At 39.9% G+C, this 25,871-nt stretch overlaps 2 protein-coding genes across 11 annotated transcripts in view; one reads left to right on the forward strand and one right to left on the reverse strand.

The window, feature by feature from the left end:
- On the forward strand, window positions 1-16,785 carry pgk1 (phosphoglycerate kinase 1). Its single transcript, XM_044221672.1, has 11 exons — window positions 1-180; window positions 3,422-3,472; window positions 3,655-3,810; window positions 5,035-5,179; window positions 9,334-9,437; window positions 9,619-9,738; window positions 12,413-12,527; window positions 14,577-14,756; window positions 14,888-15,065; window positions 15,673-15,771; window positions 15,905-16,785. The coding sequence occupies exons 1-11, from the start codon at window positions 116-118 to the stop codon at window positions 15,943-15,945; spliced, it is 1,254 nt and encodes a 417-aa protein (XP_044077607.1). The 5' UTR covers window positions 1-115; the 3' UTR covers window positions 15,946-16,785.
- LOC122887945 (linker for activation of T-cells family member 2-like) overlaps window positions 15,974-25,871 on the reverse strand; it is a 15,426-nt gene continuing 5,528 nt past the window's right edge. For 7 of the 10 annotated variants that reach the window (XM_044221681.1, XM_044221677.1, XM_044221682.1 and 4 more), the window contains 9 exons: window positions 25,699-25,742; window positions 25,536-25,569; window positions 22,823-22,857; window positions 22,638-22,700; window positions 22,469-22,499; window positions 22,175-22,221; window positions 21,955-22,026; window positions 21,762-21,821; window positions 19,046-19,551 (listed from right to left, as the gene is read on the reverse strand). In XM_044221681.1, the coding sequence (XP_044077616.1) occupies window positions 19,511-19,551; window positions 21,762-21,821; window positions 21,955-22,026; window positions 22,175-22,221; window positions 22,469-22,499; window positions 22,638-22,700; window positions 22,823-22,857; window positions 25,536-25,569; window positions 25,699-25,742 (427 nt within the window). In that variant the 3' untranslated portion in view covers window positions 19,046-19,510. Of the gene's footprint in view, window positions 19,552-21,761; window positions 21,822-21,954; window positions 22,027-22,174; window positions 22,222-22,468; window positions 22,500-22,637; window positions 22,701-22,822; window positions 22,858-25,535; window positions 25,570-25,698; window positions 25,743-25,871 lie in introns of all 10 variants that reach the window. The other 3 variants (XM_044221680.1, XM_044221675.1, XM_044221676.1) reach the window with 3 other exon arrangements.

A 25,871-nucleotide genomic window follows, 5' to 3' on the forward strand; every position in this document is an offset into this window, starting at 1 on the left:
CGCCGCTGTTCCTCCGTGTTAAGGTCACCGCCGTCATTCGGTATCTAACCAGCCGAAGGAAGCGGAGGAGACCCGGCAAGGAAGGTGCAGGAAACCCCCCAGTAAAACAAGCGACATGTCTCTGTCTAACAAACTCACCCTGGACAAGGTGGACGTCAAGGGGAAGCGGGTCATTATGAGGTGAGCGTTTATCGCCTGGCTAACGCGGCTAATCTGAAATTTGAGTATTTGACGTTAGCTAGCTAAATTGCATTTTGGGGATGTTCTGGTCGGCTAACATGTCCTTCCTGCGGTGACAAACTGCTTGGCACTCTCACAGTGTTAATGCGGAGACACAAAAGTGACGGTTAACGGTGTGTGAGTCATTTCAGACCGTTGGACAGAAGACAGGAAGTGAACTTGTTGGTTGTCACGTTTTCCATCCATGTTACGTGCCCGTGAGGAGATGCTGCATGGATGCAACCGACTGCATCCGAGATGTAGTTAGAGTCAATCCCTTAAAGTAAAATCCCTGCAATTATCCAACGTTTTTTGTTGTAATAAAATGTAGTACATTTGTGACACACTGCACTGATAAACTAAGGAAGTTAAGTAATCATGCAGGTATTCTTTTTGGATTATTATATTAATTATGTAATCTATTAGTCTGTAAAACCTTAAGAGTAATGACAAATGCTCAATCTGTCTGAGCCCTAAGTGATGTATTCAAATAGTCTGAGCAGCAGCTAGAAGCTCCAAGGTAATCGTTTAATGTCAAGAAATAGAGGAAATTAGGAAACATCACATGTTGTAACAGTTATTTGCATTATCGGTTAATCAGTCGATTATTTTTTTTACCATTAATCGATCATTTAGTCTATAAAACATCAGAATATAGTGAAAAACGCCTGCAGCAAGTTCCCAGAGTCCAATTGTTCATCTTCTTATTGCTTGTTTTGTCAAACCAACAGTCCAAACACCAAAGATATTAATTTTAAAACGATATGAAACAGAGAAAATCAGAAAATCCTCACATTAGAGAAGCTGGAGCCAGACAATGGGTGTTTTTGCTTGAAAAAATGGCCTAATCGATTATCAAAATAGTTGCTGATTTTAATTTTCTTTCAGTCGACTAATTGATTAATCGACTGCTAGTTTCAGCTCTTGTTGTAATGTCACATCTTTGGCATTTTTACTTCGTAAACTACGTTAACATTTAATGATTGGTTATACATCAAAAGAGGAATCGATTTTAATTTAATGTTAACCGACTAATCAACTTATTCAGCACTATTAAACTTAAGGCAACAAGCTGATTTATTGCCTTGCTCAAAGGCAGTGCAGTCCATATAGGTTTTAATCCCTTCCTTTCTAGTTCAAGTACAATCTCTTTAGCTGGAAGGATGTCCTGCAGCCTGGCTGAACAGCATAAGTAGTTTTTTTTTTTTTTTTTTTTTTGTAATAAAAAAGGTCTGAAATGCAGCACTGTTATTTTATTCTAGTAAAGTCATTTTTGCCATTTACTTGCTGGATATTTATACAGGCTGTGATGGTCTTTGACGATGGAAGTGCACTTGAAACTGACACCCTCTGAGGAAATGTCAGAGGGCCATTTTGGTTTGCTCAGCTTGGTGATGCAACGACAGGCAGCATAGGACAAGGTTCACCGGCAGCAGCAGCCCCCCAGCTCGCACTGCTCAGTGTTAAAAGGTCAAGTTCACTTGATGTTAGTCTCTGTGTAGACCAGCAGTGCTGCACTGAGACAATTAAGTTGCCTCATATCACACCCAGGGCCTGTCATAGCATGCTGTGTATGTTTTTTATGAACTTCAAGCTGTAGACAGAGTGCAGGGGAGGCGTTGTGTAAGCTGCTGGTCCAGAATTTAAAAAGAGGGAAGGTGGGATGTTGCTTCAGTGCCTGACAGAAATCTATTCAGCAGACGCCAGGAACTGACTTCCTGGAGAGCCATTACGCATGCTCACCCTTCTTCTTATCATACAGCTCATTGTAGCATCAGTTTCTGCAGCACGTCAGAGTTACAGTTGTACAAACATTTCTTAGAGACAGAAATAATCTCATTGTTTGAGTTAATCTGAATAAATGGAGCCAAAGAGAGAGTTTTTCTGTCTGACGCCCAGACAAAGCCTACCATTAGCCATCATACCTAATAGCTGTGGCTAGTTTGCCATTAGCTAACCTCTGCTGCGAACAACTGCAGTTCTTTGGCTTCTCCCGTCAAGGTTGAACTCATCCAAGGAGCTTATTTCTGCCACCAGAGCAGCTCTGCTTCTGAGAAACGTCTGAGTCCAGCGTGTGTTTGTTTAAACGATGGAGCAAAACCTTCAATGATAATGCAGATTCACCTTCATGAGCAACAGATGGAGCGATATAAGAGTGGAAAACTACTGCAGCTGTTAGATGATGGAGCATTGTCTCTGTACAGAGCTGTTGAGCCGCTGAATCGCTGACTGCTGGGTTTTAGGTTAAGACAGTGGATTGCTGTTATAATGGCATTGGGTGCAGTGTGTGTCTGTGTGTATTCGTGTGTGTGTGTGTGCGCAGGCTGATCATGTGTCTCAGTGCATCCTCAGGCAGAGAGAGGAGGGAGGTGGTTATGTAACTGCGTGGAGTACGAGGGATGCAGCATGTTCTCATGAGCTGCATCACTACATGGCTGGATGTGCAACCACAGGCACTAATGCTGCCAGTGAAAAGGCATTTTGGATAAAAGCCTCCAGCTAATGGACGTGTTTGAATATGTCTGTGTTGGCGGTCATTTGTGCTGGTGCCCAATAATCATACAGGTACCAGAATGCAATGCAGCAATGCTCTTGAACATAAATTTTTGTGCAGATTTCCCAGTGTAAAAACTCCATCCTTGACCCATTTCTCCCAGTAAAAAGGGTTTCTTCCCTGTCCTCGAATTATGCCATATGGAAAATTGCTTAAAGGGGTTTATTTTAATCAACATGAACTGCTAACCACACGTTCTTGGAGTAGTTAAAATGTGGGTTTTTTTTTTTTTTTTTTTTAATTGGATGTTTCTTTTGAGGCGGCACACGTTGAGGTCCGGATGGAGCTAACCTAACCTAAGTTACTGCTACCCTGCGTGCTGTGTTTAGCTAACAATGAGAACAATATTAAATCATAACGAGGTTTCTTGAGATCTCAGCATAATTATTTCATGATCACAAAGTGTAAGAGAGAGAAAGGGTGGATATTGTCCCAAAATGGACGCATACATACACACATTCGTTGGCACGTAAGGTCCGCACTCACTCTACGCTGATGGTCTTAGATTACATGTTTAATTCACAGCTGAAGAACACCAAACGTGGGTTGTAGAAAAGGGAAATATGGGAAGTCACAAAAAACGTCCGTAAATCATCAAACATCTCGTTAGTCTATTTCTTTCTGGTAATTAAGTTTCTTCTCTTTCAGGGTTGACTTCAATGTTCCAATGAAGGACAAGCAGATCACAAACAACCAGAGGTAAAGTCCATCTAATTTCTGAAGCATTTTTTTCTGTTAAAGTTTAAATCAATAACCAAACCTTTAACTTCTTGAATAAAATAAACTTTAGCTCTTGAAAGTCGCAGCGAAAAGTTGTGCTTTATAGGTCAAAAAGATTTAGATGGATTTGCTGAACTTCTTCTGTATTTGTTGATTTTCAGGGTCAAGGCGGCCGTTCCCAGCATCCAACACTGCCTGGACAAAGGGGCCAAATCCGTCGTGCTAATGAGCCATCTGGGTCGCCCTGACGGAAACGCCATGCCTGAGAAATACTCCCTGGGACCCGTCGCCGCCGAGCTCAAGACCCTGCTGGGGAGGTTAGTCAGCGGACTGAATAACTGGTTTCCTACTCTTAATTCATTCAGTTTATTTCTTGAAGCATGGTCGATGCAATACATCGTGTTTCCTGTGGCCTCTTCACAATAAAAGCTCTCTGTGGGTCACAAGTTGAACGCTTTATTGTGAAGCAGGGGGTAACAGTAACATAACACAGCTATGATATGGCTCTAGGAGAGCTGTCTCTCCTGAACAAGGAGGCTTCTATCAATGAGATATAATTACAAACACTGGAGTATATGCTGCATCGTCCGCCAGTAACAGTGAAAACTGCCATATGAAGAGGTAATTACAGTGTAAATACATTTAATGGCTTTTGTAGAAAAAATGACCTTAAATAGTATCAAACATGGGGTTTGATATAAGGAAATCTTTAAGGATTATTATTTAAAACAGAAACAAACTTTTAACAATTTTTTTTTTTTTTGTTGAATTATACAAAAACTAAAAAGTCACGATGAATCTTGATAATGATCTAAACTTTAAAACAACAACAGTCTCAGAAGTGAACAGAAGCTTGTGGTAAAAATGCTCTTGAACATTGAAAAAAAGCTTGTGAAATTAATTCCGCCTCCAACAATGTCGTTATATATTAATTAATAATGCTGCTGTGCATTTCACTCTGGCCACATTTCATTTGTTAAATTGTCAGACTTCGAGATTTATGGGGATGAAGAAGCCTAAAATGAAGGCATTAGTTCTTTGGTTCGTAAAATCAAATAGTAATTGTCACAGAAGAAAGATGATTTCTTTATTTTTTATATTTATTACAAAACCAAAATCACATATCGCAGTTATATAAAATTACACCTACATAAAATTACACAAAGAAACTAATCAAACCTGGGTGCTGACAATGAAGCAATAACATTTCTTTTTGTTCACCTCCAAAAATAATTAATTACAATTAATCAGCTTATGAATTGCTAAGCATACCGTTTTTGGAGTGGTGAAGAAATGGGTTTGTACCGGACGCTAGATTAGATTTTTTTTCTTTTCTGTGGCAGCACATGTTGAGGTCTGAGTGGAGCTACCATTTGGCTTTCCAGTTCAATCCAACCATGAGAAAAGTATTAAATCATGACAAAGTTTCTTGGGATCACAGCCTAATTATTTCATGATTGTCTCTTGTCATTGTCAAGATTGTAAGATGTCTTAAAATCATTGCACACACACGTCCTCATTGGTCCTGTGTGACTCTGCAGGGACGTCACCTTCCTGAAGGACTGTGTGGGTGCGGAGGTGGAAGCTGCCTGCGCTGACCCCGCCACCGGATCCGTCATCCTGCTGGAGAACCTCCGCTTCCACGTCGCCGAGGAGGGAAAGGGCAAGGACGCCTCTGGAAACAAGGCGAGTCTCCCAGCAGTCCTCCTGCTCTGACTGAGGGCACAGCTGTTGATCCGTCATGTGTTTGGTTATGTCGAGTTACCAGGGAGAGTTGGCAGTGAATTGTTTTTGTTCGTACCCTACAAATATTGAAAGTTATTCAATCTCAGATCAAAAAGTTTGGAATTATGGAACTGTAGCTCCTGGGTGGTTTTCCAGTCGGTCTTGGATAAGACAACGACACTGTTGTTGTTGTTAGCAGCCTGGTCTCTAAACCAACCATTTGTGCAGAGAGGGTTGTTTTCTTCGTGAGGTAGTTGAGGTGCTCGGTGTTGCTAGATTGGGTGTTTTTCTGCACAGTTGGGCAACTTTTTTATCAGTTTGGCTGGTTAAAAATGGATTTGGGCGACTTTTTGGGTCCCATTTGGGTGATTTCCCCAATTAAAACTTAAAGGATACATTCTCTCTTCCTACTACTCTTCCTCCACTCCAATTAGTACAGAGGTCGACAATGACGCTGTCACTGTGTCCAGTCTACTCAAAGAAGCAGATTGAGTTAGGCTCAAGCACTCGACACGCAATGACAGACGACTGATGATTGACAAAACGTTATAACTTTGTGATGAAAGCCTTGTAAAAGTTTCCGTCGGTTCATGTAAGTGAAGACCTTTTCCGTTTGATATGTTTTCCAAGAGACTTGGTGGAGATAATTTCCAGTATAGAAAGATGTATACCTGTGGTTTGGGATGCCTAAACTTATAGCCCTCTGATTTAAAACAGAAGATTGCATCTTCTGAACACTTTATATTTTATTGTTCTTCTTGCACTTGTATTCAGCCACAGATCATAACAAGGAGGCTCTGAGGGGCCAAATTCCTTCACGGGACAAACCCAATAATCGCCTCTACTGATTAGTGTGTTGTCAAGTTGCAGAAAAAGCTGCATTTGTGTTACTTGCATACATAACATATTAGAAGAACTCAACACACTCTACAATCCGAAGCATAAAAATCGGGCTACTTTTCATGTCATTTCGGCAGTTTCATGGCTCTAACTGGGCTGTTTGGTGTGAAATCTGACAACACTGGTTGTGCTCTGGCTGTCAGACAGGCTGTCTCACTACTGGCCTCACCTGGAGGAAAACGCACAGTCACTCCAGCTGCAGCGTCCCTCTGAAAGAGCTGCGTCACCGTATGATGATGTCATGGTCAGGAGTGGTGCAGAGACTGTGGCTGTGTCCGAACTCCCATTTGCAACCCACTGTAGTGCACCACGTTTACTTAACAGCATTTTATTTTTATTTGTAAAAAGCGTACACTACGTAGTGCTCTCAAATGGCACAAAATATGCAGTGTCCATAGCACGTACACTATTTTATTTTTTATCTTTTCTAAAACTTCCACAAAGCAAATCTCCCACTTTACTAGACATGTAATTTAATGTGGCATTGCACCTGTTAATGATGGTGATTCATAAGTGTCCAAAATCTCAATTTACTACTCACTATAGAGGAAACTAGTGATTGTTTATTATACAGGAAATAGTGAATGAGAGAGTGATGTCAGATCCTGGCCTTTCAAAAGAAAAAAAGTGTAAAAATTAAATGTGTTTATTATATTAAGACTGCGTGTGTTCTGACAGTATGTTATCACAATAATTTTCACTTTTATATGATTCTGCTGCAGCACCACATAAAAACAGTTTTTAAGACATTAAAAACAAAACATTTCTATTATCTGCTCTCATTTGTCCTCAAGGATTCAGCTCAAACTGTGTCGGACTGTTCGACCTGTGCCACATCGTCAGCTTTTTGACTCGTTGAATTTTACACAGACGTAGTGTGTCGAGCCCGATCACAACTCTAAGTCAAGTCTATTTCAGTCCTCCTCCTCCTTCTTATAACTAAACCACTTAACTGTCCACTTTCATGCCCTCTGGAGGCGGGACTTTGACATCTGACTGCTGACCATAATGAGTCTTTCTCATTCATTATGCTGAGATGCATATGGTCTGATATAGCTTCAGATCCAGGCTCAGAACTGTCCTTAGACACTGTATGGATGTTGGTCCCGGGGGCCTGTGGTGGATCAGCAGCTTTGACCTGCTGACATTTATTCTGAAGGTCAGGAGGTTGTCCTGACTGGACGTGTTGCTTTTCCTGTCCCGAGAGGCCTGGTTGGTATGCGGTCTGTGTGGGTTGGTTTCTACTGTACTGCTGTATCAGACAGGAAACTTTTTTTTTATTATTTTTAGTTCATTATACAAACATTTCTCAGTGACAGAGCTGAAATAATCTCACTAGTTGAGTCAAACATTGGCGAGTGGAGCACAAATCCATATGATAATACTATTAAGCATGAAGGAGACACTATAATGTTGTTTTGGGAGTAGATATGCAACAAATGCAAGCATGCTATCCTTTCTAACACGGCAGTAACTTGTTACTAGAACTAAGTGTATAATCTGTCTTGTGGACTGAAGGGGGAAATGTCGGAAGCAGTATTGAAGCGTGCGGTGCTCGTCTGACATTTGAACGACACCGAAGAGCTCTCTTGACCTTTTTCTGCCCTCCAGTCACACAGTCACAACCTTCGCCTGTTAAAGTGCAGCAGGAACCTGATCCACAATGACTGACTGATCATACAGACAACCTAAATAGATGCACCTAAAGGAACTTAAGTTAGTGGAGGTTGTAAGCATTTTTTCCCCCAACATTGTGATTTGCCTTGATTAATTTCCACAAAGCAGATCAACTGCACACAACATATTACGTGACGTACGTGAAGCATTTAACTTTAATGTTACTCAAGCTTCCGCTGAAGAGACGGGAACATCAGATCTGTGTGCAGCGACGAGGAACCTGTAACATTCCTCGAATTAATACATGAAACAAACATAAATGCCATATTTCCATCACGTTTCCCACATGGGTTTTCATTGTTTAAAGTTAAATTTGACTGGCGCTCTTTTAATTACGTGATCTCGTCGTGCGTGCCCTCTTCTTCTGCAGTGGTTTTTTTTTTTTTTAAATGCGCCGGACTGGAGAATTAGTCCCACCAGCTGTCAATTTCTCTGAAAATTCAGTTAAAATTTGCACTACATTTGGATTGAAACTTGACTAGTGTCACAAATCTATATTAAGTATGTTTCAGGGATTTTTCTGGAAAGGCAGTGTATTTGCGACCTCTAGCAGTTTGCCACTGTGGCAGCTAGTTTGGGTTTGTGTATGCAGTGAGTCACACTAAGTGTTCTGGGTGAGCCAGCTCAAATATTGAACTGGGCTAACTGGGCTGGTGCACACAGACCTCCAGCTGTTTTTCCACAAAAATACTAACTTGCCACTCCTGTGATGGAGCATTGGACGTTTGAAAAATGAACTGAAAACCACAAAGAGAGAGAAAACACGTCAGGTCAGATGGAAAATGAATCCACATTGGATGTTAATAAAGTGGAGTGTTTTGAGGAAGGCGAGAACAAACGTCAGTCTTACTGTGTGTTCATGTTTAATTTCTATTAGTTGAGTGACAGTTTGGCAGACTCTGATCAGTGCTGATTGATAATAATCAGGTAGTCTTTAATGATGACATCCGCAGAGTGTGTTATTGTCGGCAAAACAGCAGGAAGTTCATTAAGCTGCAGGTATTTAGGGTCTGTGTCTCTGTACTTTTGTATTTCAATGCTGTGCACTATTTTGCTCAAAGGTATGATGAATGGTAGTTAACCTAATAGTCATATTAGCAACGGTTGTTATGTGAATATGGACATTAGAAATTAGTTTAGTGAGGAAAACCACATTGAAAGCATGCTTTGAGTCTTGCATCGGGATGATAATGCAACAGGTGCAGCTGCTGCTCACAACAAGGAGTTTAATACATCAATTAATGCCTGAATTTCGTCCAACAATGTTGTTGAAATAATAAAATGGAAACGCCACAAAATTCTGAACACTTTGAAGCCTTTTAAAAATAAATCAAATGCCCGTCTAGTTGTTTTCATCTGGTGCCAGCACTGCTTACCAGTAGCTGAGAGACAGTAACTGATTCCCTGCAAGGCACAAACAGACAAAAGACACACCGCTTACAGCCACTGCTACTTCTTTCTTTCTGTTGTTGGTCTCCTTCCTCCTCTCTTCTTCTCTTACTCTTTCCTGTCTTTGTTTTTTTGCTTTTGTCCCTCAGACCAAGGCCTCCCAGGCGGAGATGGACTCCTTCAGGGCGTCTCTGTCCAAACTAGGAGACGTTTACGTCAACGATGCCTTCGGCACGGCTCACAGAGCCCACAGGTGAGCAGGACGCAGGTTGTCTGGATACAGTGTTGGTTAATGGAGGACAGTAGCAGTGATATCTGTGATGATATCTTAACAGAAATATATCTGCTGGGGTTTGACTGGATTTTCTCTCTAGCTCTCCTGACTGTCCCTTCTTCCCCTTCCCTCTCTTTCTCCTCCTCTTCCTCTCTCCCAGCTCCATGGTGGGAGTGAATCTGCCTCAGAAGGCGGCTGGTTTCCTGATGAAGAAGGAGCTTGACTACTTTGCCATGGCTCTGGAGAAACCTCAGAGGCCCTTCCTGGCCATCCTCGGAGGGTGAGAGCAGTTCACTTTTAACAGTTTGTCAAGTATGAACGTGTTAGCGGACGTTTAGACCGTGCAGAGACCTGCGTTAAAAGAATGCAAGGGGCTGCGTTGGTGGGAGTGTGTTGCTTCAGGTACCGGTGAGGCATGAAATACAATCCAGGAAGTCCCGTTTGAGTAACAGATCCATGAATTTGAAGCCAAACCATTGCCAACTAGGTTTATACTTTGACACGTGATTTTACAACTCTGGAAAGTCATCACGACGGCAACTATTGCGACGATCGTGAGGTAAACTGTAGAAATATGGCATTCATGTGACCTACCAGGAATATGCGCTTGCATGTATTTGATTGACCGGATGACGTCATGTTGCGTTGCAGCAGAAGTTGAACCTGGTCCAACTTTTGCTCGAAGAACCTGCGTTATTTTTTTCAGCCACGGCTAAAGTCGGACTGAACGCAGCCTTACAGGAATGCTTCATCCCCAGTAGAACATTAATTTTTAACCTCCTACGCTGTGTTTTACATTGTGTACCGGCTGGTTGGATATTGACTAAAATCTGCTGGAATGCTTTACAGCACAAGAGTGTTTTTCCTCCATACCGAACCAGGCTAAAAAGCAAAAACAAAACCAGTTTTATTGTAGGCACCATTTTAAAATGGTCCTCTCCTCTCCTGCGGTTTACGTATCATCACACAGCAGCCTTTTTTTTTTTTTTTTTTTTTTTTTTTTTAAATACCCAGGTGGCCATCCCGGATTAGAGACTATAAGCTCATTATGTAATCTGTGGTGTCACAGTACACTGCTCCTTCAAGACGCTATCACTGCTCAGCACTCCGTGTGCAGGTAGCGAGCAAGCAGAGATGAGAGGTCACGCAAGATACTTTATTTTTGTTTATTGGTTAACACTCCCCTCTTGCATTGTTTATTTCAGGATTATTTTCAGGGTTATTTGGTTGATGATGTAGTTTAAAGTTATGCTATCAGCTGAACTTTTTACTTTTTTGCCCATGTGCGTGTCAGTGCATTAGTTCATTTGTTTAGTGGACAGTGAAGGGCACAGACATCAAACTACAGCCAGTTTTTCTCATCGAGCAGGACTACAGTAATCAGCGCGTATTTAGCTAACACCCTCCTGTTTTATTAGATGTTACACAGGTTCAGGGACAGAAACTACAATAAGTTAGAATTCTCAATCATTAATATATCTGTAATCAATAATGAGGAGGTCAGAGATTATAACTAAAGCAGACAGGGAAGAAAAATGTTTGATTTGTCAATACAATAAAATGCTGCCACCTTATACAAGTTGGGGGATGAGTACTTCATGAGACCTGCTTCCTGTGGTTTTAAGTCTCTGTGATGCTACATGGTTTTATATTTTTGAGGTTGTGGCGCCACAGTTGGGGGAACACAGAGGAAACAGTGTGTGAAGCTGCTGTAACAGACGCTCAGTTCAGCTGAGCTGCCGGTGGCCACATGTGGGATTTGGCCTCGTGTCAGAGTCCATTTTAGCCTGAGTGCATTGTGCAACCGTCACTCCCGCTCAGCGTCGAGCAGTGCAGCACGGAGGACATCGAACCATTAGTGTGTAATGATCAGCCAGTGAGCGGCTGCAGTCAAACAGATAAACTGTGTGCGTGAAGGCTGTAATTCTGCATGTATGATATGTGTCCAAATTGATGATTTGTAATTAATAACTGACAAAATTAATTAGTGGGAGTTCAGATGGAAAACAGCCCTGCTTTAAAAAGGCAAGGGGCTGCATTGGTGTTGCTTCTGGTATCATTAAAATGATGATATTCGATCCAGGAATGTCAGTTTGAGGAACAGTTTAATGCATTTGAAGGCTTATCAGAGGCCAAAACACTGCACGACGATTTCAAATACTATGACGCAGGATTTCACAACTCTAGAAAGTTATAACGGCGGCAACTATTTTCTTTCATTGCGACAGTAATCAATAAATTAACTGATTAGTCAATGAATGAATATCCGAGGCTTGCCGGGTATTTTATAAAATTTTATTTTTGCATTATTTTAATGATTTTCTTTGCCTCATTGCAGTCCTGAAATGTTATAAAGATTATTGTTATTATTTTTCAAGCAAAAATGCCAAAAATTCACTAGTTCAAGCTTCTCAGTTGTTAGTTTTTGCTGCTTTTCTTTCTTATATGATAGTTAACTAAATATCTTTGGGTTTTGGACTGTTGATCAGACAAAACAAGCTATTTCAAAATGTCAACTTTGGCTTTAGGAAACTGTGATGGGTATCTTTCAGTATTTATTGACATTTAAAATAGTTTTATTATGTTTTTATTGACCATATGAGAAATAATGGGCGGATTATTCGATAATGAAGATAATTGTTGGTTGCTGCACCAAAAACTGTAGAAATACGGCACTCACATTACAAAGTAATCTACCATGAATTTGCGCTTTCAGGATCTAAACACAGCCTTATTAAAGTTTTAGTTTTACATGTACTAATAGTTTTGTTTGAGGAACAGCATTTAGTGTCTTAATAAACTATTTAAACCCAGGTCAGACATTTTATACGTGTGTGTGTGTGTGTGTGTGTATATATATAAAGCAGTTTAGTACTGTATGTACAAATCAGTCTCCTCTCTATATGTGTGTTTCTTATCTATACTGATGTGTTCGGCCTCTCTCTGTGTTTCAGAGCGAAGGTGAAAGATAAGATCCAGCTGATCAACAACATGTTGGATAAGGTTGATGAGATGATCATCGGCGGCGGCATGGCCTTCACCTTCCTCAAAGTCCTCAACAACATGGAGGTGAGGAAGACGACACAGAGAAAACGAGCATCACTAACAGAACATTTAAAGCCAGTCACTGAATATCTCTAAAATACACACAATCCATACTTTTAAAGTTATGTAACTTTGAATTATATTTATCCTTGAAGCAGCTTTAATCAATATGTTTATATTGACAATGTATCACATGACTACATATATGAGAGAGGTCGATGTTTTGGTTTTCTATGACACAACTTTACTGTTTTGGTTCACTCATGGCGTCGTTTTCGTCCACAGCAGGCAGCTGTTTTCAACAAAACAACTCTTAAAAACCCACTGTACACTACCTGCTTAGTACCAATCAGCAGACAGACACAGTTAGAGACCAGCTGGTGAACATAGTGGATCATTTAGCAGCTAAAGAGCCAGATATTTCCCTCAGGAGGTGATAGAGACCAGAAACTGAGCTAAAAGAGAGTGAATATTGGACTAAAAACATTTGTTATAGCAGATTTAATTATTAGTCCATTTACCTCTAAATAGCCAGTGTAAAATACACATTTGCTTTCTATTATACCAGATTTACAGTTTGTTTTTTTTCTGTGACAGGGTGAAAAGGTATTTGGAATGAACTCTGTATGTTAATTTGAGGTGTTTCACAAGTTCACTGTCTTCACCACTCAGTCGACGTGCTCTCGTAATCGAGCTGCTGGACTTGCTGTTGAACGTTGGTGGTGTTCAAACAGACTTGTGAAACTGCTTTGTTTTGTTTCACAGCAGAGACTGAGAAACACGTTCATGACCAAAGTCTGTTCAAATCTTTTGGTCAGAGGTCAGACAAGCTTTTGTTTAAAGGCTCAGTTGACTCAAGCGAAGGTGAAGATACTATGTGAGGTGAAAGTGACAGGTGCATGCCAGTGTTATTAAGTTATTGTAGCTTGATTCGATGATTCGGCCCTCTTACCAACAAGGTCAGCAGTTGAAGAAGCAATAGAGGCTGTGACTCACAGCTCATAGAGGCAATTTAGGTACTTTAAAATCCTAAGTGCCCGATTGGCGCAATTTATGTCAAAATCGTACTCCTCATAACGCTGTCAAATCTGAACATAGAGACATGATACACGTATTTTTAGATTCAGTGTTGCTTACACTTCCTGAGGATATTATCTCTGATGTCCATCGCAAATAAACATCTATAAATCTGCTTAGACGCTCCTTATAACGCCAGAACTTGCCTGAGAATTATCGCAATTTTAAGTTTTCTTCAGTATCAAAGTAATCCAGTAATAGTTGTCTGTACATCCATGGGTACATTGCAAACAGGAACTGCTAATAGCTAATTCGGCATACTTTTGATGGTGCTAATTAGGCAAAATAGAAACAAATATAGGCTTTAAAAAACTGACTCCATGGCAACATTATACTTCCTGTTTACAACCCCCAAAGCATGAACTGCCCCCAAAAGTTTGGACAACAAAGAATAATAAAAGGAGTGACAAAATCCATCAAACTTTCTAAGGTTGCACTATAAATAACCGAGACTCAGATTGGGAGGGTGGGGGTTGTCACAAACTACATTCCATTCCCCTCCATTGTGTTGGGGTGGAGGAACAAATCTCAAGAGACTGATATCTCAAAACATGGACAGATAAAACCAAACCACTGCATGTGTAGAAACCACCGCTACAGGGAAGTGTGGAAATGTGAACCAACCATTTAAACAAAAGCTGGTCTTCTCAAATCTTTTTGTCAGAGGTCAAATTTAGGTTATGAACGTGTTTCCCGACCTCTGCTGTGACACCAACAAAACAAAGCAGTTTCACTAGTGTGTTTGAACAACGCCAAGGATCAATATTGCTAACACATCTTTTATTGATCTTTGGCTTCTACGTAAACAAGTTATGATTCAGGGCCAAACTTTGGTTTGATATGCACACACGGCCTTAATTTAGGCTTTGACAAGATATTTTCACGTCGTCTGCGTTGACCTGTCTGACCTCTTTTATTTGTCACAAACTAGCTGTGCTGCTCAACATAATTCTGCTATGTGTAGTTAATTTTTCCCTTTCCTCTCTCCCCTTTCAGATCGGTACCTCCCTGTACGACGAGGAGGGCGCCGGCATAGTCAAGGACCTGATGGCCAAAGCGGAGAAGAACGGCGTCAAGATCACGCTGCCCGTCGACTTCGTCACTGCCGACAAGTTTGATGAGAAAGCCGCGACCGGCACTGCAACCGTCGCTGCTGGCATCCCCGCCGGCTGGATGGTGAGAAAAGGATTTATTTTATCCACTGACAGATAGATGCACCATGAGCTTTATGCGAAACACTTTCAACCGCAGACAGTATTTTTGCTTCTGTTTTGGTAGTAATTTCCCCATAAATCTCTCGCCTGCAGGGTTTGGACTGCGGACCAGAGAGCTCCAAGGCCTACGCGGAGGCGGTGGCCAGGGCCAAGCAGATCGTGTGGAACGGCCCAGTTGGTGTGTTTGAGTGGGACAACTTTGCCAAAGGGACAAAGAACCTGATGGACAAAGTGGTCGAGGTGACCACATCAGGCTGCATCACAATTATCGGTAAGAAAGACAAGTCGAGAAGGGGAGTTTTTATATTTGTTTGTTTTTAGCCGTCCAGAAGCAACCTCCGAGTGGCCCAGCATACACAAATCTGATGTATGACAAAATAAGTAAACGACATATAGCTAATGAGTGAGCCATCTCGCTTCCTTCTCATCTCTGAGAGTTGCACATGTGCGGTACTGATCGGGCAGGATGTTTATGGATGTAGCAACACCGTCAGTCACATCTTTCACAAATCAGCGTTTTGTCATGTGAGTTCCGACCACGCTTAGTAGCTTTTCAAAACATCTGGCTATTGATGGTCACAAGTAGGGAAGTGCTCTACTGAAAATATGTCTCTGTCAACCCTAAATTTGACAGTGAAAACCGTCAGTTTAACCCTGCCTGGACCGGCAATTATTTGTTTTATTTTACCGCCATCTCCAAACGCCTGCAATTTTTTTTTATTACATTCATTTGCATTTGTTTAAAATTTGTCTTTACGAAAAACAAACAAAGGTTTTAAATAGGCTGCCGAAAATGTCCATCTACATTTCCTGGTTTTAAAATCTGGACCAATTGAATAGCCCTGCTTTAAACCATGTATGAACGTGTTTGTGTCCAGGTGGGGGCGACACTGCCACCTGCTGCGCCAAGTGGAACACAGAAGACAAGGTCAGCCATGTGAGCACAGGAGGCGGCGCCAGCCTGGAGCTGCTGGAGGGTGAGTGACGGAACAAACAACATGACGTTCAGTCACAGGACGATGAAGAACAAATCAAAAAAAACACCTTAAATGATTCCAGTGTTGATGATGAAGCTGACTGTGTGTTTCTCCTCTCTCTTTGTGTCCTCAGGTAAAGTCCTGCCTGGTGTGGACGCACTGAGCAGCGCCTAAACTTCCCATCAGCCCGCTGGTTTGTGTGTGTGTGTGAATGTGCGTGGAAGAGAGTGTGTGTGTGTGTGTGTGTGTGTGTGAGAGAGGTGGGTCTTTATTCAGCCAGACTCCTGTTTACTCCTGTAACCTCCAAAACGTGCAACAACAAAACAACACCTGCTTTAGCAGCCATTTAATCTTGTATTCAGTCTTTGTTTTTAATGCCGGCTGTGATTCACGTGAGAATAATTTCCTTTGCCTCCGATGAATCGACGCTGTCTGTAACAAGTAGACCCTTCTGCCTTACTTCAACATGCTGATGAAACTCAAGTAAAAGGAAATAGGAGTCATTACCTGACATTGATGGCAAATTTTTGAGAAGTAAAACCTTTTTAAGACAGAAAAAGGTCAAATGGCTTGTTGAGCTTGAAGTAGTTTTTTGCTCAGATGACACTTTTTCCTGTTGACCTGCTGAATGGACGACTGAAACACAGCAGATACGATGTGACTTTCACCTGAATCTGGATTCAATCTGAGTCTCAGACGTGTCAGAGGAGTCATCAGCCGTTCACCCCTGAGAAACTTAAGCACTGGCTCGTGTGTGTGTGTGTGTGTGTGTGTAATGCTGCGTCACTTTTGCTTAGCCACCCTGGGAACGTCCCTTCACCACCCTCAGTGTGTACACATCCAGTATATATGTATCTCTAGAAACGGTTTATGTGATGTGTGTGTCTGTTCACACTGACGTCGGCTCTGGTCATCCGTCTTCTTGGTGTTGGTTTCTGAGCGGCTTCAGACTGAGACGTGGTGTCGATCTCAGCTGAGCTGTTCAGGCTAATAAAACCGTCTCTGTGTTAAAAACTTTTCTGTGACTTCCTCATTTCTCCAGGGCTTTGAATCCGAGGGTAACTCCCGATTCAGTGGTGTCATGACGCAGGTGATTGAGACGATCACCTATCAACTCCTTGACAGTTAGCGCCGGGGCTCATATCTAAAACTGCAACGATTAGTCGGCCAAACAGTCAGTTGACAGAAAATTAAGTGGCAACTAATTTGATTATCGATTGTCATTTAGCTTGAAAAAAGGGACTTTAATTTAATTTAAAGTTAAAACAAACATCTGATGGTTCCAGCTCCTAAAATGTGAGAATTTACAGCTTTTCCTCATCTTTACATTATTGTAAACTGAGTATCTTTGTCTTTTGGACTGTTGGTCGGACAAAACAAGACATTTGATGACTTCACCTTGGGCTCCAGGAAATTGTGTTGGGGATTTTCATTGTTTTCTGATATTTTATAGACTAAATTAATCGAGAGAATAATTGGCTGATCGATGACGAACGTTAGTTGCATAATCCACCAGCAGGTCTTGTTGGTTACATACTTCCTAAGAGAAAATCCTCATCACTGCTGCAATGCTGTTCTCACTTAAATGACTGTACCTGGATCCCAGCACCACTGCAGTGTAACAAAACAGGGTCCGTATTTATCAACCTTTTAAGATTTACACTTAATGCTTTAAGGAGAAAACTTGGCAAATAGTAAAAGTTCTTCACTGAGTGTAAAGAATAAAACACCAAAGTGTGAGAGTAAGTAACCATAAAGAGTGATCACATGACAAATAACATGTATGCTCAGAGCAGGAATAGCCAGTGAGATTTGATGATATTGCTCATTCTTTAAAAAAAAAAAAGTTGTATTTTACTCAGTGATATGTTAATGTATATGAGACTTCATATCTCCAGTAGAAACGTTCGTGAAAATAACAAAAGGAATATATTTATATGTCTAAGGATATAATGGGTATATGATGATAAAGAGGCCAACGGGGGCAGGAAAGAAATTCTGCTGCTGATAGTTTCTACATCAGAGGAATCTCCTGTACAATGAAGAGAATTTAGTGCCGCATTGACAAGTGCAGATAATGGAGATACATGGAAAGGGATTGCAAAGTAAATCAACGCCAGCTCTTTTCTTGTTATTTGCATCCCTGATAAATGCAAAAAGGAAAAAGTGGAATGAAATGTTCAAATCAAATAATAGGCTGAAACTACGCTGTTGTGAGTTACATATTGCTTCAACCATAAATTACAATCTGTGATCTACACTTGATCAGCTTCGTACACCTCTGGAGCTTTCTTAAATGTAACATTATTTGCTTTATTATTTTTAAGTTACAAGAATTTATTTGATTATTAAAGCTTCCACTTTTAGGTTTGTAAGTAGGAGTAAAAGTCCTAAATTCCACTTTCAGGAGCTTGATAAATACGGGCCCAGATTCGACGGGTGGTCGAGCTGCAAGTCTCATCACAGACCAGATTCAGAGAGACCACATAGACTGACAAACTTCCAGCTGGTACTGACAGTGTAGTGGGCAGAATAAACTGTACTTGTTAGCAAACAGTTATTTATTTACACATCCAGCAGTTAAGGAGCGACATTATCATTCATTTGGAGTCGTGTTTGTGGCCACCTGATGAATATAAGCTCCACCAACTCCTGAGGGAAATATCTGGCTCTTTAGCTGCTAAATGCTCCACTATGTTCACCAGCTAGTCGCTAACTGTGTCGGGCTGCTGTTTGGTGCTGAGCTGGTAGTGTTCAGTGAGTCTTTAGAGCTTTTTCTCTTCTTTTTGAAAACAGCTGCCTGTTGGGCAGAAAACAAAGCTATGAGAGCGGTGAGAGTTAAACAATGAGCTGAAACTCACTCTAAAGCTCTATAAAGTCGAGGTCAGCTACAGATTCAGGTGATAAATCTCTGTAGGTTCATCACTGCGAGCGACCCCTTAGACTTTATCAAATTGTCATTTGATACGTTATTATAAAAATATGTATTATAGCAGCTTTAAGAAACATTTTGAATGCAGAACTATAACTTGGAGTATATTTGTAGCAGAGTCTATTTTACATTGCGGTTTTACTACTTTTAATTCTGCCACCATTAGAGTAAAATGCTGGCGTAAGTAAGTGACAAAGTTTCTCTCTCTCCACTCAGCAGCTTCGTGATGAACTCTTACAGCAGGTAGGAACATTTACTGCAGTTTAGGAAAACTCCTTGTGGTGAGATAAGCAAAATACACTCCCTGACTCCTCACTAGCAGAAAAACAAAATAAGCATCTCTGAATGCATTTTTTTAATTCACATCTTCTACGTCACCATTTGAACACCAAGGCACATTTGGTCAGTTTGAGAAAATAATTAAATGCTGTTGATTTAAGGATTAAACTGGTGCTTCTTTGCTCAGTAATCACATGGAGGAAGTTATTTCTTTAACCTTCTCCTTAATACTTAAAGCTCCCAATAAATTCTTCAACATTTTCCGTTTTGACCCCCAACATTCAAGAATACCAACGATGTACAAAAGTGTCTGTTTTATGTACTCACAGTTTGCTGCAATGGATGTTTTTTTACCACTAGATGGCAGCCTCAGTTTCCATCACAATCTAGGTCAGTGAGCATTTTTTTCACACAGCTGCACATCACATAGCAGGAATAAAAAATAAAAAAACTTCTTAACTAAGTTTTACACAACAGAAAGAATAGAGTGCAGGCTGATGTTTCCTGGTCCTGTCAGTGGCGTCCACATCAGGTGCAGTCCCCGTTTTCATTCACATAATCTGGCTCATCTGTTACAAAAGAGCCAGGATGAACGGTTAATATTTGCGCCCTGAGATGCAGAACCTGTCAGAGGTGTCAGTGAAAGCTTTATGTAATAACTTGGCATATTAGCAGCTACATAAACAAAGCGTCTAAACTGCAGCTTAATAAAAAAACAAGTGTGTGCTGCCAGATGCTTGCAGATCATTGTTTCTGAGCAGCACTACATTGTGCATCTGCCCAGTGCCCACTATACCAGACAAGGTCATTGTAAAGGGGTTTATGCTAAGCTAAGTGCTTCGTTACATCCTGTATAAGTCAAGTGCAAGTTATTATTTTGCTATCAGAGTATCTGCAAGCCTTGAAACGTCTTAAAAAGCATTGAATTTAGTTTCCTAAGAAAACAACAACGCCTGAGAAGAAAGTCTTACATTTAATTCACAACAGTCTTAAATGTTTTATCTTGCCTGCCAGAGACAGTAATGTTAAAGGTCGTGTGAGTTACTTGTATTTTACTTGAGTGTTTTCTTTCTTCTCATGCCGCTTTCTACTTCTACTCCACCACAATTCAGAGGGAAACATTATATTTTTTATTCCACTACAATTATTTGAAAAGCTTTAGTTACTAGTTACTTTACAAATTTATATTTTTTGCTCACAAAACATATGAAGAGCTTATAAAATATGATGTTTTGTTATAAATTGCTGAAACAATTAGTTAATTAATTGTCTGTAATTAGTCGATTTACAGAAAACTATTTTGATAATCATTTGGCATTTTTTTATGTAAAAACATTTCCAGCTTCACAAATGTGAAGATTTGCTGCTTTTTCTTTTAATTATTCAAATAATTGTGATTTATTTTTTAATAATTTTGAGGTTTCGACTGGTCGTTGGGCAAAACAAGCATTGTGAACGTGTCACTTTGGGCTCTGGGTCATTGTGACGGCATTTCTCACTATTTTCAGGATTTTTACAAACCAAACAATCAATTAACTGTGAAAATAATCAGCAGATTAATCCATAAAGACAATAATAATTTATAGTTGCAGTCCGATACAAAATAGTTAAAAATCAGCTCGAACCCGAGCAGCTACAACAGTAAAATCCTGCTTTTACATTAATGCATGAGTAATAATAATAATGTAATGATATAATATATAACAGTATAACAGTCACAGGGGACATTTTGATGCATTGAGTACTTTTACTTTGATTAAGTACATTTTACTGATTATACTTACATACTTTTTTACTTAAGTGACATTTTCAATGCAGGACTTTTAACCGAGTATTTTTACAGTGTGGTTTTAGTACTTTTACATAGTTAAAGGATCTGAGTACTTCCTCCAGCACCGACTGTCAGCAGGAAACTGCAGTTCGTCTGAGGTCTTAGTCACATGCAGATTTATAAACATAAGCCTCACTATGGTCCCAGTTTTCTGGTTGTGTGTCCCAGTAACAATATTAGTTTACCAGTATTACAGTGAAATCGTCCTACTAATGGACCCTTATGTATCCCAGATGTGTTTTGTAACTTTATTGTAGATTTTAAATAAACTTTACAACAACTACTTTATAAGTATATATGAGGTCTGTTACCCCATTTTCCCTACAATTCCTCTTTTGTCACTCTATAAAGATCATCACTGTGCAACGCAGTTAATTAATTAATTCATACTTATAAGAAATAACAATTGAAAAATACTTTCACTGTAATTAATTTCTATTTTAAAATTGTTACCCCTCTTCCTTAATCCTTTGTCCTTTTCTTTGACTTGGGTTTAAGGCTGGCAACTAAACAGTTATTTTCAGCGTCGGTTAATCTGTAGGTTATTTCATGATTAATCAATTAATTGTTTGGTCTATAAAATGCCAGAAAATACTGAAAAATGCCGAAGTGACGTCTTCAAATGTCGTTTTTTCCGACCAACTCTCCAAAATCCAAAGATATTCAGTTTATGATGATATAAAACAGAGAAAAGCTGCAAATCTTCACATTTGAGGAACCAGAGAACATTTTTACTTAAAAGATAACTTAAACAATTCATTAAAGTATTAAGATAGTCGCTGATTAGTTTCCTGTCCTGATCCATTAATCAATTATTGGGCGAAACGTTGCAGCTCTGCTCATGTAGGCAACTAAAAATCTTCTGATTGAGTAGAATGAAAAACAAAACCATAGAATATACCTTTTGTGGATATAACTTAACAAATAAATGCTGTTTACGGCACTCACCATCTTCTTGCTCCTCCACTATTTTGCCCAGGAATTCAGAGTTCTCGTAGTCGTCCTCGTCTGTTTGGTGAAACAGCAGATTGATCTAGTTTATCTTTCACATCCCTACAACTTAACATACGAGCCACTAATGTTGTGAGAAACCTCTCATCTCTAACTGAATCAGAACTGATGCTTTGATGATTGAACATACCGTCTTTTATTGGCGACGATGTGATGTTTGCATAGACGTCTGGAGTCTCATTGGAAAGTGCATGTAATGAATCTATGAAAAGTGCATGTAATGAATGTTAAAGCTAAGAACAAAGCTATCAAGTTGGAGAAACTGTTGATAAACATATTTTCAATTCTTCCCAAAGTCTTTCAATTTATTTTATACATTAGTTTGAAGGTATAAATGTAAAAATGCTCACCAGTTACAGTCTGTTCATTTTCATACACTGTGATCGGGAGTGGAGCTCTGTAAAACAACACACAAATATGACATTTTGTGACCATATTGCTCTGTGTATATATATATATATATATATATATATATATATATATATATATATATATATATATATATATATTTAATGGGCACATGATGATTAAACACATCCAGAGCATCCTGGACTACTAACACTAACTTGTGTTAAGTATACGTTGCTTTTCTGTATTCGTTTATTGTCAATGAGAAAGTGAATGAAAAGAGCTTAAATACTTACACATATGTATGTTCCAGACTCTCTGTTTGAGCTGCAGGAACACAGTATAAAACAGTTTACATCAAGGATACAGAAATAATGCAGTCATATAATAACGTGAAAAATTACAAATACTTGAAAATAAATGTTAATTCACTGCCTTTATTGTGTATTATGTATTGAAACGTACCCTCAGTGACATTTTGATAGTCTGACTGTTCATCAATTGCAGCTGTAATACAAGGTGGTTCAACTGAAGGATGGATCCAGATTTATAAAGAATAAGAGCCACTACTGTTTAAATCTTTGACATTAGAATAAAATTAAATTCTTTGTTTTAAATATGAAACCTTTCAAAAAATACGATGAGCTTACCTGATGAAAAATCTTCAATTTCCTGACGAGTTTCTCTGAAAAACATATGAATTATTAGTAAAAAAAAACAAACCCACCTCTAAAGTTCACTAATAAACATGTTGTATCTCATTTGTTTAATCGAGTGGCATGCTGGACCTATTTCTTGACAAACAGCAGCCGTGCGCAGTGACTGTGTGCACAGTGAAGTTTCCATGTTCGGTACCATCACGCCTGTGCAGTGACTAAAACCAAAACCTGTGCTCACAGACAGCAACTCACGCTACAGCAGGAGATACGACGTGTTAGTTTGAGGTGTCTTTGAACTTTGGACAGAGCCAGGCTAGCTGTTTCCTCTCTGCTTCCAGTCTTTATGCTAAGCTAAGCTAACCACGTCTCTCCAGCTCTGTACTGAATGCACAGACATGAGACTGACATCAGTCTTTTTATCTCACGCACAGGAGGGAGGCTGGTGTGAGTAATAGATACATTAATTTGAAGGCTTATGAGACACCAAAACACTGCTCAGGGGTTTATAATACTAAGAGACGAGACGTGACGATAGCATTAAGGTAAACAATGCAGTCATTTCTGTTACAAATTATTGTAACTGGAATGTGCATTTACACATATTTGATTAGCCAATGCAGCGCACCATGACATTATATCCTGAAAAGTTGAGCCTGGTGTAACTTTTTTGTGTTCAGTTGAGCTCTGCATGAGTCCAGAAATGAGACTCGAAATCGGCCTGTACCTGCTTTAAGACTCGAGCCGACTGAGCCCAACTCGTACCGCCGCTGCCTTTTATTAAATTGAATAATGATTCGTTTCTTACACTGCACTGTAACTTTTACTCTCCTGTTTTATCTTGTTTTTATTTTCTATTTAACTCTTTTTAAATGTTTTTAAATGTATTTTTATGTTGCTTTTATGTTTTATGTAAAGCACTTTGAATTGCCTTGTGCTATACAAATAAACTTGCCTTGCCTTGGCAAATTTCAGACTGGAACGCGACCAGAGATATATTGCTGCTGTATTTCATCCATTACTGACCGTTAGCTCGCTGCTCTGCGGACAGTTGACACAGTGAGAGAGAGAAAGAAAGACATTTCTTATTAAAATTAAGTTTGAAAAACCCTGAAAGCTTGACACAACAAAAGGGCCCGAACGTGACTTGAAAACCTGAGAATTTGTCAACTAGTTTGGGTCAGGTAACACAACTGTAGCCTCCTTTGTGGTAGTGCAGATGCTGTGTTGCAGTCATCTCATTGAATGCAGAGACTGCGTTTTTTAGACAAAGTGCTATTGTCCTTCTGAACACAGCCTAATATACAGTTTGCAGCTACAATGAATGTGAGGACGACGTTTTCTTTTTCTCCACAGCTATTGTTAGCTTCAATCCAAGATGTGGCAGCTGCTTTAAAGAGTAACTACACCCTCAAACTCTGCTAGAGCCTTCCCTCCCAGCATATTTATAAAATGCAACAGAGGAGCAACGACTGTATGAGGAGTGGCTGTGTAGTATGCGGAGTGGCTGTGTAGTATGCGGAGTGGCTGTGTAGTATGAGGAGTGGCTGTGTAGTATGCGGAGTGGCTGTGTAGTATGTGTGGGGGTTGTGGGGGACACAGGGGAGACTGACTGACAACCACTCAGTGTAGCATGGGCAGCGACGTAGATCCGGTAGTCAGAGGTAACCAGCCATGAACAGCTACTGTCAGAGTCCCTGTTTCTCTGCTGGACAGTCCAGTGGAGCTTTAACAGTCTCTAGAAGCACATTTATGGCCGTTTGAGAGAGTTACTGTGTGGGTACCTGTGTTGTAGCTCTGCTAGCATCTCTACAAGAGGTTCACTGATGTGTGTCTGTTGGGGATTGTCAGTACATAGCCATAGCCCTGCTGTTTGTCCCTGTTAACATTACTGTTCATGTTAAGCTCTGAATACAGCACAGTTATCGGCAGGCCCATGTGTTGTGTTTACTGCCGCTGAAGATGAGGTCATTCATGTACGTAATTTTTCCACCGACGCTTGTCAGGCTTGTTAATGCAAACTCTATCAGCAAGGTATCCAGTTCTATTATTCTACTTTTGACTCATGGCGCTAATTGTATTGTTGGAAAAATAACCTGTATTAATATATGTCAACATGAGTCTATGTGAGTAAGGACAGTTAGTTCCTCTTTAAAGGAATAAAATTTAGGGAAATACCTTTACCTTTGCATTTTACCCAGAGTCAGATTAGAAGATTGATATCACCTTGATGTCTGTGTGTTTACAAAGATAGATCTAGTGAGGTGTTTAGCTTATAGCTTAGCTCAAAAACTGTTAGCCTAGCTCCATCAAACTGCTTTTCAACAAAGATATCATTAAAGCTAGGGTAGATAATGTATTTGAGAAAAATGTTTTTGTTATATTTGTTGAAATTCTCCTCACATCCCAACAATCAATCAAATCCGTTATTTGTGGCTGTCGCAGGCCTGTAATAAGCCCATTCAACGTTCTCCAACATTACCTACCCTAGCTTTAAAGCTTGCTCTCTTTACTGGACGCACAGAGATCAAACTGATATCACACCTCTCACGGGACTGGATATGACAACAAAAGCACGACTGTTCCTTCAAACACATAAACTCACATTCAATGTAAATGAACATGAGGACACAGTGTGGCACAGAATAACATCAATGTGTTGCTGTTATAAGATGACATCAGCTGATGCGTGTTGTAATATACTTACTCTGTGGTTGTGGTTATTTGATTGCCTCTGGTGACTGAAAAATAAAACAGCAAAAAGGTGTTAGTTAAGTTAGTTAAACATGCTAATTCAACTAATTAAGTGAATAATGAATAGAAATCAGTATCTGAAACTATGGTGAACAACAGCTGTAGTTGATTCTTACCTGTTTTTGATTGCGTCACAGCAAACAGACTTCCACCACGTTGGCTGCCAAGATAGCATTTTAATGTCAACATTTTTATAAAGTAATTGAAATATGTTCTGTTATTAAATATTAATTTTAACAAAACTTAATTTTACAGGTTTATTTTCTCTCCCAAATACATTTGGCCAACC

The sequence above is a fragment of the Siniperca chuatsi genome, linkage group LG14 (genome assembly GCF_020085105.1).
Source record: "Siniperca chuatsi isolate FFG_IHB_CAS linkage group LG14, ASM2008510v1, whole genome shotgun sequence".
Classification (NCBI taxonomy): Eukaryota; Metazoa; Chordata; class Actinopteri; order Centrarchiformes; family Sinipercidae; genus Siniperca; species Siniperca chuatsi.